General features: G+C 46.5%; 1 protein-coding gene across 1 annotated transcript; it reads left to right on the top strand.

Moving 5' to 3' along the window:
* The first annotated feature begins 15,149 nt into the window (after positions 1-15,149).
* LOC133814476 (uncharacterized) lies at positions 15,150-15,641 on the top strand. The gene has a single exon (XM_062247432.1). It carries the CDS (start codon positions 15,150-15,152, stop codon positions 15,639-15,641), a length of 492 nt encoding a protein of 163 aa, XP_062103416.1.
* Positions 15,642-16,052: the final 411 nt, after the last annotated feature.

The raw sequence follows: 16,052 nt of genomic DNA, 5'->3' as shown, positions 1-16,052 counted from the left end.
GTATTTCTTCTGCCTCAAGGCCAGCCCGGAGCAGCGGGGGCGAGGTGATGGGTTTTATTACTTAACCCGGTTCCCCAACACGGCTGCAGTCATCGAGCTGCCCAGCCACCCCAACGACTTCAAAGATCAATTCTTTATGTCGACGGGATTTCGAAACTGTGAGCTGCACTACTTCAACCGTCCTCGTAAGTGCCTTTCAACCTTAGCTCATAAGTTAAGTATCGGTTAGCTCCTCTTGTATCCATTTCTGACTTAGATTAATGCTGCAGCTATCTTCACGAGGACAGAGAAGTCTGTGATCCTCGGGAGCCAGTACGAGACACTGGCGGGCTTGCCCCCCAGTGAAAAGGACTATCGTCAGCTCGTGACAGACGAGACGATGCTGGCCTGTAAGCTGATCTCCCCAGGCCAGACTCTGAACCTGAGGAGGCCCCGGGTGCTTCCCCCAGCTCGCGATATGAGGCCTATCATCGTGGAGGAGGTCGCGGGGGATGAAGATGAGGAGGACGAGGTGCCCCTCGTGAGGACGAGGAAGCGGGTGTTGGAGGTCGCCCAAAGAACGGACGAGGAGAGGGTCCGATCCGGAGCAGCTGCAGGTCCCTCCGGCCAAGGTAACCCATACATGTTTAGGAACTTAGATAGGGCCACTGCAGACCCCCGGCTAGCTAGGTTCAATCCCAGACAGATCGTCCAACGCCATCGAAGTGACCCAGACTTAGATGAAACCCTACTCCACTGCGTCGACCAGCTCGTGCTGGACTACGAAAGTAGCCACCCTAGGGGTACCATAGTTGTAGACAACACCCTAGCCTTTAGGTCGGTCCTATTCGAGGAGTATGGGACTAACCTTCGGTCATGGCCATCACTCCGGGAGGGTGTCGTAGCTCCAGGTCTTTGGCAATACGTAGAAGAGTCTAGTCCTGAGACAGCCTCGGATCCAGAACCTGCGCCAGCTCGAGAAATAATTGTCTTAGATTCCCCCGCGGAAGCTCCGGGGCCGATGGTCGTAACCGTAGATTCTTCTTCTAGCTCGAGGGGTAGGATTCCCTTTAGTATATATATATACTTGAATTTCGCTTTTTTTTCCCTTTGTTTTTGTTTTTGCATGACTGCTAACTTGTGTACTAACCATATATTTGTTTTGCTAGAGGAGATGTCTCAGCCCGGGGGAAAAAATCTGCGGGCTGTGTTCGCCGGGGGGAACTCCTTAGTTGGGGCCTCTGGGCCCAAAATGAAGAAGCTCCGGATGGCGAAGAAAGCCGCCGGGACCCCAACCAAGTCTCCTGCAAAGGAGAAAGAGCAGCCCCCAGCTGCCCAGGTCGAGGAAACTGGACCTCCTGCTGCAGGGGGGAGCATGCCCCCACCCCCTCCGCGAGCTCCGACCTTCGTCCGGGACACAGGGGCGGAGCCCGGGGCTTCGGCGATTGCGCCTCCTCCCGAGGTGCGCATCCCGGTTGACCCCCAGGACCTGGAGAAGATTCCAGATGTCTTTCGGGGGACTGTGTATGAGACGGCGAACTACGCCGTCAGCCACTTCTACCGCTTCAACGAGAGGGAGCTGCGGGCCATCGAAACAAGGAGCCCGGTGGGCGAACTGGAATCTTCATTGGGCATGGCCCTAACGGTAAGCTGACCTTACCCTTTTATGGTTTTTGATTATCATGCCTTGCCCTGTTTTTCCTTTCTTAAGGCAGTTGCCTCCCCGTTTTTTGCAGAGCGCCTTGGCCCTTCACCGAAGCATAGCCAGGACCAAGGCCCAGCTCGAGGATATGAGGGGCGAGCACCAGGCGGTTGTGGCCACCCACCAGGCTTCCTTGTAGACGGCTAAGGATGCCCTGGCGGCCGCGCAGGCCGAGCTGGAAGAAGCCCGTCCCAAGCTTCAAGAGGTCGAGGCTACCAAGGCCACCCTCGCTGCTGCGCGGGCAAAGCTAGACACTGCGAAGGCTGGGGCCGAGGAGGCCAAGGCCGCCCTGGAAGCCGAGAAGGCAGCCTCCAGCACCGCCATGGAGGACATGCTCTACCACTACTGGGTTTATAACTCCGACGGTGATTTCTCCTTCTTGGGAGCGGACGTCTGGGAGCCCTTGCTGAAGGGGTTTAAAGCTCGCCTCGAGAAAGACGCTCCTTCTGAGACCGGGGAAGCCTCTGTCGTGGCCGAGCAGGAGGGCGAGACGGCGACCTCCACGGGGCCGACTGGTGGAGCCTAGGGCCTTTCCATTTTGCATCAACTCTTTTATTATTCTCATTTTTTTTGTTGTAACTTTTCATGAGGTTTTTCACCTCGAGACATCTAACTATCAATTTTATTTTTAATCGATTTACTTCCTTTTGCCTTTACGCATTTTAGTTACTATTTTGAAAAAACTTAGTTCGCGTTAATTTTTATCAATATCTCGTGCTTTTTAAGAAAAACAACGATCAATCGATTTAAATTAACTTCTAAGTTTTATGACCTGGTTATGTCCAGGAACTTAATTTGAAAACTTAGTTCGTGTTAACTTTTATCAATATCTCGTGCTCTTTAAGAAAAACAACGATCAATCGATTTAAATTAACTTCTAAGTTTTATGACCTGGTTATTTCCAGGAACTTAATTTGAAAACTTAGTTCGTGTTAACTTTTATCAATATCTCGTGCTCTTTAAGAAAAACAACGATCAATTGATTTAAATTAACTTCTAAGTTTTATGACCTGGTTATTTCCAGGAATTTAATTTGAAAACTTAGTTCGTGTTAATCCTTTATCAATTTCTCGCGTTTTTTAAGAAAAACAACGATCAATCGATTTGAATTAACTTCTAAGTCTTTAAGGCGACCTGGTTATTTCCAGGATAGGACTTAGTTCGCGTTAATCCTTTATCAATATCTCGCGTTTTTTAAGAAAAACAACGATCAATCGATTTGAATTAACTTCTAAGTCTTTAAGGCGATCTGGTTATATCCAGGCACCATATACCCCCCAAGTAACTGGGAAAGGGTCTTTCGTGGTTACTTTAGATTACACTTGTAAATATGTACAATCATAAACGAAAAGTTAATTCTCATTGTGTAATACATAAAAAATGGCCTTTTAGGCCTTACAAGGGAATCATTGATAATATCTCTTCAAATGGATGGCGTTTCAAGTTCGTGGGACTGCCCCTCCATTAAGTCGAGCTAATTTGTAAGTTCCTTCTTTAATGACCTCGATGATTTGATATGGCCCTTCCCAGTTCGGTCCTAATACTCTGTCTTTGGGATCCTTTCCGGCTAAGAAAACTCTCCTGAGGACCAGGTCGCCAACGCTAAAGGCGCGTTTTTTGACCTTTAAGTTGAAATAACGAGTGATTTTTTGCTGGTAATGTGCGAGCTGGAGTTGCGAATCTTCTCGTCTTTCATCAACCAAGTCAAGGGAAGCACCAAGCAGCTCGTGGTTGCGATCCTGGTCATATGCCTGGACTCTATGCGAAAGTACCTTAATCTCCACAGGGAGGACTGCCTCACTCCCAAAGGTCAGGGAGAAAGGAGTATGACCCGTAGGAGTCTGATGCGAGGTCTGGTATGCCCATAGAACTTGGGGGAGCTGTTCTGGCCAGACCCCCTTGGCTTCGTCTAGTCTCTTCTTAAGGCTCGCCTTTAACGTCTTGTTGACAACCTCGACCTGGCCATTCGCTTGAGGATAGGCCATGGAGGAGAAACTTTTCACAATTCCATACCTTTCGCAAAATTCGGTGAAGAGGTCGTTGTCGAACTGAGTCCCATTGTCGGAAACGATTTTCTTGGACAACCTGAATCGGCAGATAATGCTCTTAACCATGAAGTCGAGTACTTTTTTGGAAGTTATCGTTGCCAAAGGTTCTGCCTCAGCCCACTTCATAAAGTAGTCGATGGCCACCACGGCGTAACAGACCCTGCCTTTTCCAGTAGGGAGGGCGCCAACCAAGTCGATCCCCCAAACTGCAAACGGCCATGGGGACGAGATCATCTTCAGCTCGACCAGGGGAGCTTGGGCAACGGTGGCGAATCGCTGGCACTTGTCGCACTTCTTGACATACGAGATCGAATCCTTGGACAGAGTGGGCCAGTAATATCCTTGCCTCAGGACCTTTAGGGCCAAGCTTTGCCCCCCCAGTGTGATCTCCACAAAAACCCTCATGCACTTCCTGCAGGATGGCCTTTGCTTCGCCTGGAAGAACACATCGTAGGAGAGGTAGGGAGTGCCCATGTCGGTATAGCACCCCATCCACCATCGTATACCTTGGGGCCTGGTACAGTACTCACCGCGCATCATTACGTCCTTTAGGTAGCTTCCCCTCGGTGAGATACTCAAGGATGGGGGTCATCCAGGTCGGCCTAGCGTCGATCATCTCGACCTACGCCCGGGCTTCTTCTATACTTGGTTTTTCCAAGAACTCTACCGGAACTAACCCCAGAGCCTCCGTCTCCCCGGAGGTGGCGAGCTTGGCAAGAGCGTCTGCGTTAGCGTTCTGCTTCCGAGGTATCTGCTCGATTGAGCCTCGCCCAAACGCAAACAGCTCAACCTTTACCTTTGCCAGGTAGGCAACCATCTTGGGTCCTCGTGCCTGATATTCGCCCAGAACCTGGTTTACCACGAGCTGGGAGTCACTGAAGCATTGGACGGAGCTCGCCTTCAGCTCCTGGGCTATTCTTAGACCGGCCAGCAAAGCTTTGTATTCGGCCTCATTGTTGGAGGCCTTGAATCCGAATCACAACGCCGAGTGGAATCTATGTCCCTCAGGGGATATTAAAATGATTCCAGCCCCAGAGCCATTCTCATTGGAGGAACCATCCACGAAGATCCTCCACGATGCCTGGGCCGAGGTGACCTGGGGTGAGTCTTCTGCAGGATCCTCCTGGAATCCTGTGCACTCTGCTACAAAATCGGCCAGGGCCTGACTTTTTATAGCAATTCGTGGGGTGTACAAAATCTCGAACTGACTGAGTTCGATAGGCCACTTTAACAGACGTCCCGATGATTCAGGTTTTTGCAAAACCTGCTGTTATCCCCAAAAATTGGATATCAATAACGTGGCAATAGAGGTGACAAGTGGCAGTACATGGTCCGTAAAAGACACATTAAATAGTCAATAAATACATTGACTCCTCAGAGTTGTGATAAAGTGACCCGGTAGACTGATGAAGAGTTTTGACTGCTTGAGAGGTGTCACGTCCAAGCCAAGTGCATCCGAGGAGAGCCCAAAGGGCGTGGTCGGACACATGTTCGAGGAGAGACAAAGGTCTGGTCCTTATGCGTATGTCCAACAAGTGCATGGTTGTCCAAATAAAGAAATGGCATGCTAGAGGAGAGTGCCATGTTAGAAGAGAGGAGAACCATGAGGTGTGGTCGGACCTTAGTCTGAGGAGAGCCTAGAGGTATGGTCGGACCTTGGTCCGAGGAGAACCATGAGGTGTGGTCGGACCTTAGTCCGAGGAGAGCCTAGAGGTGTGGTCGGACCTTGGTCCGAGGAGACCCCAAGAATGTGATCCGAGAAGAGCCCAAAAATTGACTGTTCGGACTTTGGTCCGAGGAGAGTCCAAAGGGTCTGGTCCTTATGCATGTGTCCAGCAAGTGCATAGTTTTCCAACGAGAGACATGGCATGCTAGAGGAGATTGCCATGTTAGAGGAGAGACATGTACATGTCCTACCAGCAAGTGTATGTCCTACCAGCACTTGCATATGTCCAACATGCATGTGTCCGACCAGCACTTGCATGAGTGGTCAGTAGGAAATATGGGTCAACCAGATAGAGGAGAACTAAGTCAAGATTCCCATAAACGGCTTCAACAAGAACCGGTCTTGGCACACGCGGGAATATCTCATTCTTCCCACAAATTGGGGGTTTTGTTACATTTTGAATGTTTTTTGTAATTTAAATGTAATAAATATAATAAAATATCCCGATTCTAGGGGATATCAGATGTATGATCCTAAGCCTATAAATATATGGCTTATGGGATCAGAAAGGGGTTTCCTTTTCTTTGGAGAGACTTTTGGCAATTTGAAATTTGTTCTGAGTTTCTAGAGAGAGAAAGTGCGTTTTTGAGAGAGAACCCTTTTTGTATTCGGAGAATTTACACTGAAGAAACTCAGTTGACACTGGTTCATTTGATCTTGAGTATAAATAAATCAATCAAATCTCTAAGTGGATTAGGCTATTACCGACTGAACGGGGCTGAACCACTATAAAATCTTGTGTGTTATTTACTTTTCTTGATTAAACTGTCTGTGTCGTTTAAATTCTCTTGAAGGTTTGTCGTTATTGACGTTCTCACGTCGTTGACCAAAAACACGGTCAACACCTGCCTTAAAGGCTGATCGGTTATGACATGTATTGAGTGGGACTGGAAGTACGACCTGAGATTTCGAGAGGCCGTGATAAGGCAGAACGCCAATTTCTCCATCAACGGGTACCGGGATTCAGCTCCGAGAAGCCTCTTGCTGATGTAATAGACAGTTTTCTAAATCCGGTCTTCTTCTCGGACTAATACAGCACTAGCCGCATCCTTTGTGACAGCTAGGTAGAGAAAAAGGGGCTCTCTTGCCTTTGGTTTGGATAATACGGGCGGCTGGGCCAGGTGTGCCTTTAGCTCGAGGAAAGCACTTTCACACTCTTCTATCCACTTGAACTTCTTATTTCCTCGGAGCAGGTTGTAGAATGGCAAGCACTTATCGGTGGATTTTGAAATAAATCGATTGAGGGCTGCCACCCTTCCTGTCAGGCCTTGGACATCTTTGCGCGACCTGGGTGAGGGAAGCTCGAGCAATGATCTGATCTTGTCGGGGTTTGCCTCGATTCCTCGGGTATTGACGATGAAACCCAGGAATTTTCCCGATGCGACTCCAAAAGTGCACTTCTGTGGATTAAGCCTCATGCCATACTCCCGTAGTATCTTGAAGCATTCTTCCAGGTCGGAAACATGGTTATCGGCAGTCTTTGACTTGACTAGCATGTCATCAACGTACACTTCCATGTTCTTCCCGATCTGGTTTGCGAAAATTCTATTTACTAACCTTTGGTACGTATCACCGGCGTTCTTCAGCCCGAATGGCATGACCTTGTAACAATAAACGTTAGTCGGGGTCATGAAGCTGGTGTGCTCCTAGTCCGCCGGATTCATGGCGATCTGATTGTAGCCTGAGTATGCGTCCATAAAGGACATGAGCTTGTGCCCCGCCGTGGCATCCACCAGTTGGTCAATCCTTGGCAATGGAAAAGAATCCTTGGGGAAGGCTTTATTCAGGTCGAAGAAGTCGATGCAGGTCCTCCACTTCCCGTTGGGCTTCGGGACCAGCACGGGGTTAGCGACCCAAATCGAAAACTTTGCTTCACGGATAAAGCCGCATTTCTTGAGCCGGGCTACTTCTTCCTCTAAGGCTTCAACCCAGGTTGTTCCAAGGCGCCTTTGCTTCTGAGACTTTGCAGGAACGCTTTTATCCAGATGAAGGGTGTGCATGATGATACTTGGGCTAATTCCCACCATATCCTCGTGGGATCATGCGAACACATCCAGGTTGTCCTGCTGAAATTTAGTCAGCTCCACCTTCCTCTTGCTACAGAGTTTTTTTCCCGAGCTTGACCATCCGTGAAGGGTTCTGCGGATTGATGTTTAGTTCCTCGAGCTCCTCAATAGCCTGGAGCTCGGACCTGTCCTCGCCTATTCAGGGGTCAATATCCTCACTTAAGACGATATTTTCCCCTTCGGCGCTCTGAGGTTTTTCAATCTCAGGATCAGCTAAGGGTTCCTGAGATTCCTCTCCACCACCTTGGATGGCCATTGCTAGCTGCCCGGGTTTCGATTTTCCCTTCATGGAAATGCTGTAGCATTCCCTAGCAGCGAGCTGATCGCCACGGACAGTGCATATTCCCGTGGAAGTAGGGAATTTCATCGTGAGGTGGCGAATGGAAGTGACGGCCTCAAAAGCTATGAGCATGGGTCGTCCCAAAATTGCATTGTACGCAATGGAGCAGTCGATGACCACGAACTCGAGGAGTTTGGAGACTGTCCGAGGTCCTTCTCCTAGGGTGATCACCAGCTCGATAGTCCCTATAGCCGCTGATCCTTCTCCCGAAAAACCATACAACATCATGGAGGTCGCCTTCAACTCTGCGACAGTCAAACCCATCTTCTCCAGTGTGGACTGGAACAAAAGGTTTACCGAGCTCCCATTATCGATCAGCACCCTCCTAACCTTCCGATTAGCGAGCTGAACTGCTACGACCAGAGGATCATTATGAGGGAACTGGACATGGCCCGCATCTTCTTCTGTAAAAATGATCGGTTGCCTCTCCAACTGCTGCTGCTTTGGCAGACGCTGCTCCGGGACGAACTCTACTCCATTATGCGCCTTGAGTTCATTTACGTACGTCTTCTGGGCACCCTTGCTCGTGCCAGCCATATGCAGACCTCCAGATATTGTGGATATCTCTCCTCCTATCACGGGAGGAGGGACGTCCTGATCTATCCGAGACTCGGGCTGACTGACTGGGACTTCTGGAGTTGGTCGACTTGCTGGAACCCTATTCCGTGCGTACTGGGCCAAGGGGCCAGCTCAGATGAGAGTCTCGATCTCATCTTTCAAATTCCTACAATCATCGGTATTGTGGCCAACATCGTTGTGAAAACGGCAAAACTTGGAGGTGTCTCTCTTCCCCTTCTGGTGCTTTAACGGCTCCGGCCTCTTCCAGGGGAGGCGAGTAGAGTTAGCTAGGAAGATCTTCTCCCTAGAGTGGGTGAGCTCTGTATAAGTCACGTAGACGGGCTTAAACTTGTCTACGGACTTATTCTTCTTTGGGCTGTGCTGGCTGCCCTCGCCGTTCCCTTTTCTTTTGCCTCCACCGGGCTGGTTGTTCTGTGTGACGTTTTGGGTCGCGGTCACGACCTCCGTCCCCACTCCAGCGGGCTGCTCAGGGACCTGGCTGGTCCCTGCAGCTGAGGCTTCGGCCTCCTCCAAGTTGATCCACTCCTGGGCCCTATTTAGGAACTCGTTCACCGAGCTAACTCCCTTCATTTGTATATCTTTCCAGAGTCCCCCTCCGACGAGGATCCCAGTCCTCAGGGCCATGAGCTTGGAGCTGTCATCCGCGTCTCTGGCCTGAGCAGCGACGCTCGCGAACCTGCTCAGGTAAGTCTTCAGAGGTTCATCGGGCTACTGCCTCACGTTAGCCAGAGAATCGGCCTTGACGCGGGCAGCCTGGGAGGCTCGGAATGCCCAATTGAAGTCAGCCGAGAAAGTCTTCCAGGAGCTAATTGATTGTCTTTTGCTTTGCTTGAACCACTGTCTGGCTGGTCCAGTCAGTGTGGAGGGAAATATCAGACACCTCAGCTCGGGGCCAATGTTGTGGGCCATCATCAGGGTGTTGAACATCCCCAAATGATCCGACGGATCTCCGTCTCCATTGAATTTGGACAGGTGCGGCATACGGAAACTGGGTGGGTAAGCCGTTGCTGCTATGCTGTGGGCGAAGAGCTCCATCTCGTCCCCCGAATCATATTCATTTTTCTCTTTCTCCAATAGGAGCTTCCTCATCAGCTCCTCCATCTGAGCCAGGCGCTCGAGGGTTTTGTCCTGATTTCCTTGGTTATTCCGAGGCTGCTCAACAGCTCCGAATCCATTGTACATATTTGGTGGGTTATTGCCCCTCCTATCTTGAGATAGGTTATTTGGGGCATTCTCGTCGTTTCGTACTTCGGACAGGTCCCCCCCTGAGCGAGCATGGTTGCCGCCTCCTACTGGCTCTCCTCTATGAGAGTTAAGGCGATCTCGCAGGTCGCCCCCCTGGGTGGTTTGAGGACTTTGTGCCGAGCTTAAACGCTGACGCAGGTCTCTGCCAGAAAGGTCACTCCAGCGACTGCCGGTCCAGTAGCTCCCGTTAGAAAAGCTCAGAGTCCGCCTTTGGGGGTGAGGATCCGGGCTCCCTCTCGGTGCCCTGCTACGTCGAGAAGGTCCCACGGACGGCGGGTTTCTCCTACTGCTTCCATAAGCTGGGATATCTCGGATGGGCCGAGGTGGAGACGGATATCTTATTGGTGAGGGAGGATGCCTGACCGGAGATGCGATCCTGGTTCCATCAGGGCGGATCAAGTTAGGTGGGGGCCTCGCAGCCCTGCCAACCTGCGGGTCCCGCGCCTGGCGATCTGGACGAGGCGTAGGACGGCTGGTGGGGACGGGCTGATGCTGTGAGCCTTCCCCGGATCTCCTTCTGGAATTTCCTCTAGCTCTCCTGGGCGCGCTCGAGGCTGGTTAGGAGCTGGGAGTTGAAGTTCGGACCGAATGGCTGTACTGTTGTTCGGCTCTAGGCATTTCTTCGAAGTTTGCCTCTCGACGGTGCGATGAGGGAATAGAGTTGGCTGTCGGAGGTCTGTCCGAGCGGCTAGGCCTGGAGCGATTACCCCGGCGGGACTTATGAGTCTCGCCTTGCCTCTTTCCGACGTTAGCGTCGGTTGTAAGAGGGGGTAGTCGGGCCAACACCTCCTTGATCTGCTGATTAGCCTTTTCTAGTTGGCTCCTCAGCTGAGCATTCTCCATCTCCACCGCAGTGTAATAATCTGGGTTTGGATTAGGTGGCCGGGGCGCCGAACTTCCAGTGTCATCTTGGCCCACCGGCTGCTTGCCCAGCCGCTGTTGGACCTCAGGAATTTGTTCACCGGGGATGGCGATATGATGAGCCTCCTGCCCATCATGCTGTTCCATCTCGTTACCGTGCCTGGATCAAGTGGTCACCATAGTGGATGTTTGCGACAGCACCAATCTAACTTGCTCTCAATGAAAACACCAAACTGTTGACGCGGTTATTCGCCAACAGGTAATTAAGAAAATAAGAGGAAGGGATTAGTGCTTATGTTGAACCGAAATAGATGAATGATCTATTTAGAAATGGGCTGGTGACACAATTACGTTTTTAGGTGGTTCAAAGGTTAAAATCCTTCTACTCCACCAGTCAATATTATTGCTATATGCTTGGTATTCTTTTACAGGGTATTTCTTACACAATAGAATCCAACCCTTTGCAACTCCCAAGGTCTCCATATTTATAGGAGAGGGCACCTGGGAGTTGGTAAGAAGGTCATCCCGTGACCTTCTTACCTATCATGTCAACTCTGTGACATTCATGATTAATTCCTAAAACCTGACACATGAAGTGTGGTCTAATCAATAGGTAAGGGGATAATGGGCCGCACGGCCCAACCCAGTCGTGGGTGCCAGAATGCGCACGTTCATGCTGCGTGTCCGAGAAGTCAGGGATATATCAGACACGTGATGTCTGATATATGCACGTTTACCTTGCGTGGTTGACTTTATAAAAGGTCACAGCCTCCAACTCTAGTTCGTACCACGAGCTGGATGCTTCCCTCGACCTGTGGCCTTCAGAGTCCAGACTCAGTCTAATCTTGGCGAACCCTTAGGTTACCTCGAGCTGAGGAGGTAGGATCTTTCGAGTGGCAGCTCCGGTCTTGGGGATGTCCACGTGGTAGACATGATTAGGCCGTATCTCATGATTAGGCCGTATCTCAGCTTGCTAACAGCCCGTGGGAAAACCAGGGCGTACAAAAACTATGAGAAAGAGAGAGTGATAAAAGAAAATATGAGGAGAGAAAGTAGTGAGCATTTTAAAAAAAAAAGACACATAAGAAATAACTTTTTGTTGTGTACAAAATTTGTCAAAAAAAAATATCAAACACCCTTTTTCAGTTTTTACATTTATGGATAAAAACAATGCCACAAAATATGGTAGAGTTTTGAAAAAAATGAAAACATGAGAATCTCATAAAATATAAAAAATAGATCATCATAATTTTACACAAAATTCTCTCACACTCTCTTATTTTCTCATCGCTACCTCACGGCATCTCTCTTAATTTTATCCTTTCTCCCTCTCTCCTCTCCCACTTTGTTCTTTATTTTGATTCTTCTTTTTCTTCTTCTTCTTCTTCTTCTTCTTCTTCTTCTTATTCTGGTTTTAATGTTATTCTTTTTGTTGTTCTTCTTCTTTTTCACATCTGATTTTGCACTTTAGATCTATTTTTTTTTCTTCCAGTCCTAACTATAATCGGTTACCATCACAATTTATTTAGGTTTTTTTGTTCAAATATGAATTTTTTTTGTTCAGACCTGTTTAAGTGACCAGGTACAATGATGACTGATTCTTTTTATTCATATTTGATTTTTTTCAGACTTAACTGTAACCAGTTACGATAACGATCAATTTAGATTTTTTTGTTCAGCTTTGATTTTCTTTTCACACATAACTAAGTAACTAAGAACCATGGCGACTAATTTTTTTTTTCAAACCTAGCTGTAACTAGTTACGATTATGATCAGTTAGGATTTGATTTTTTTTTCAGGCCTGAATCAGTAATTGGTTACCATCGCAAGTGGTTCCTTTTTCTCAAATTTTTTTTTCAAACCTAGTTATAACCAGTTACTATCACGATCAATTTACTTTTATTGTTTCATATCTATTTTTTTTTTCAAATCTTACTAAGTAACCAGTTCAATTCAGTTGATATTTTGATAGTGGTACATTACTAAAAAATTTAATATTATTTTTATAGTTGTAACCATTTACCACCACATTACTTAAAAAATAAAAATGATTTTGATAGTGGTAACTGGTAACCACACATCACTAAAAAAATTGACAATGGCACATGATTACTACCACATAAAAAAAGTCAAAATTTTTTTAATAGTGGTAACCGGTTACTACAAAGAAAAAGTTGAAGAAGATTAAAAATAGAAAAAAATAAGAAGAAGAAATGGGAATAAAAAATCATGGTGAAGGTCTTAGTTTTTATTTTTCAAAAAATAATGTAAAAAAACGTTTTATAAAATATTAATGATAAAAAATATTACAAATATATTATAGTTATAAAAATAACTTCAAAACATATTAACACTAGCTACTAAAACTAGATAGAATAAAAATATACAAATAAAATATTACAAACATAATGAAAAACAAAATTCTCATAAAAATGTAAAAAAAAAAAATACGTCACAAGAAACTTAAGCAAAAAGACTGACATATTTTTCAAAGTCTTAAAAAAATATATCATATTTTGTGTAATTTTCTCTTTTTAACTTAATTTTGTTTAGTTATGTACCAATAATTGTATTTTTGCAAATATTTTCTTCTACCACATATGTATACTAGTTACAAGCAACGTGCAATGTACATTTGCTTAGTATTATAGGTAGGAAACTATTTGGTACCCTGTATTTTTGCAAAGTATCATTTTGGTGCCCTGTGTTTACAATGATGCTCATTTGGTACCCTGTATTTTGAAATCATACATATTTAGTAACCGTATTTGAAAATCATACATATTTGGTACTCTAAACTCAAATTTAATTAATAAAATTTATTTATTTAATCAAACTGCTCTCAATTATGTGAGTTTCAAATTCAAATTTAATTACTTAATTACTTATAAATTATGACAGTTTTGTCATATTGACAAAATCTTATCTATAAAATATGAGTCTAGGGTACCAAATATGTATGATTTTAATATACAAGGTACCATATGAGCATTATTTAAAACAAAGAGTACCAAAACGATTCTCTGTAAAAACACAGGGTACCAAATGAGTAAATTCCCTAGTATTATTTATAAAATTCATTAATTGTTTTTATTAAATTTATATCATGGTCATATAAATTTCAAATAAATAAACAACATTGTATATTAAAGAAAGACGTAAACATATTAAATGAAAAATTAAACAAAAATATTGTTTGTGATTTTTAAATATATATATATAATATGAAAACTTTTTTAAACATAAATGATAATTATTTTAATAAAAATTAAGATTATGTATTATTATGATTATTTATAATATTTAAATTTATATTAATATAAGTATTAAATATTATTATAATAATAATATTTTATAATATTTGAATTCAAAATAATATAATTAGTAAAAAAGTTAGGATTATTTATTATTATCATAATATTATAACATTTTTTATAAAAAAATATATATAATATTGTTATCCCCGTTTCTTCCTACATGTACGGGTCCACACTGTAAGTCCATGGCCCACTTTCCTGGGAGTTAAGGCCCAGACCAAGCCCATTAGCCGAGGGTAAAACGGGTATTGGCAGCCCAAGTCACGGCGAGGCCTAAAGGGCTACCAGGAGAGAAAGTCGGGACCATTGTCAGGGCAGGTTGTATAAACCCGAGACTGCGTACCGAGATGCTCCCTGAGGTACGGTAAAGGAGGTCGCGGCTACCAAATCCAAGATTGGGCTGGGATCTCCGTGGATGAACCCAGGTCCTGGTAAATGAAACGGGGCCCTGGTAAACGGAGGGGGACCTTGGTAAACGGACCTGGATGGGGTGTCCGAGTTTGGCGAGATAAAGTGTCCAAGATACTAACATCGTCCCATGAAGCGTGGGGTGTTGTCCCCACGCTTAACCTGTAGAAGAGACTACCTTGGGATTGTACGCCGATGGTTCAGAACTGCGCCGCCAGTACTCTTGATCGATCTTGTCCCCCAAATCTTCCTCGTAGCCCATAACACCCAGACTGAAACACCAGTCTGTCGCATGTCTTAGAATAAGATATTATTTGTGGTAGCCCAATGGGCTTTGATTAATGTATACTTCATATTTCAAACCTTTGTATTGGGCTCCCATCAGAGAAGCCTATGGTATTTACACCCTTATTGGGCCCGGGCTAGCCCAGCTTAAGCCCAGCGCACTCATGTGCCTATAAATACGAATAATGGTGCACTAAGGAGGGGATCCGAGATTTTGATTGTAAGCAGTTACTCTGCTCAAACTTGTAGAAAACTCCATTGTCAAAAGTTCTCTAAGCTCTAATACGACTACCTCGTGGACTAAGGCTCATTAACGCCCCAACCACGTAAAAACATTGTTTACTTTTATTAAATCCTTTCTTTTACGCTCTCTAATCTTTCATAATTCTAGTTTTCGAAAAACTCGGTAAACATTTTGGTGCTTCCATTGAGAGTTAAAGTGAGAAGGCTTGAGTTGATCTTGAACGTCTGCAACAATGGTGAACACGAGACACGCCATTTTCGACCCTAATAACTAAGAACAAGGCGTAGGAGACACGCCACTGCCTAGCCAACCTCTTCCTCAGAGCCAGCCTGAGGACACACCCCATCAGATGTCCCAACCTGACGAGTCGCAGAACGATGAAGGTGGGGAAGAGTATGAGGAAGATTACTATGAGGAAGAGGAGGGAAATGAGGGGGAATATCACGATCTCAAAGCTGAGGATCCCGCGATCCCAGAAGAAGTAGACCCCAACCAAGAGGACCCGGAGGTGACCAAATTGAGACAGCAAGTCCTGGACCAAGAGGCCAGGATTGCCGAACAAAAGGAAGCTACCCAACGGATGCAAGAGTCCCTCCAAGCCCTGCAAGCTTTCATAGCCACCCAAGGCTTGGTAGCTAATCCTCCAATTGTTCCACCTCCAGGAACACAACCGCCCACTCCGCAGGCTAGAAATGCTGCGCCCGGAGATGCGAGGCCGATTCCTACCCCGGGACAAGCTCCCGCACAGGGCCCGGTTAACCCGTCCCAAGAGAAAGGGAAGGCCAAAGCAAACCCCCAGAGGGAAGTCCCTCTTGTCCAGAAAACCGGGACCCGTCCCTAGCCGCTCCCTAGGAAAGAGAATGTGCGCCCCGTCCCAGGACAGGGCCCCCAATCAATCAGCGAGGGATGCGCCAGCAGGGTACCAGGCCCCGGCCCACCCCAGGGCGGACTGGACGGGAACGGTCTTTCCACCCAAGCACTTCCGTGAATAAGGGCCACCGGGGGCGCCAGCATGATGATACATCCCAGGTAGACCTATGCGATGGGCTGAATGCTCGAAAGGAACGGGCCCGTAAGGAAAAGATCTGCCCCTGAGATGGCGATTTGAGAAATAATCTCAATGACACGAGGAACGAGAGAGTTCCCCTGGAAGACGGTATGGCCAAACAGTTCATAGAACAACTGGCTGCCTTAAAGAAAGTCACGGACCGCCTGGTCCGTAAGTAGGAGGGAGCAGACATCGATTCCAACG

This window comes from Humulus lupulus, chromosome 2 (assembly GCF_963169125.1).
Source record: "Humulus lupulus chromosome 2, drHumLupu1.1, whole genome shotgun sequence".
NCBI classification, from domain to species: domain Eukaryota; kingdom Viridiplantae; phylum Streptophyta; class Magnoliopsida; order Rosales; family Cannabaceae; genus Humulus; species Humulus lupulus.
The sequence above is the reverse complement of the archived record's forward strand: the minus strand, read 5'-3'. Positions and strand labels throughout refer to the sequence as shown.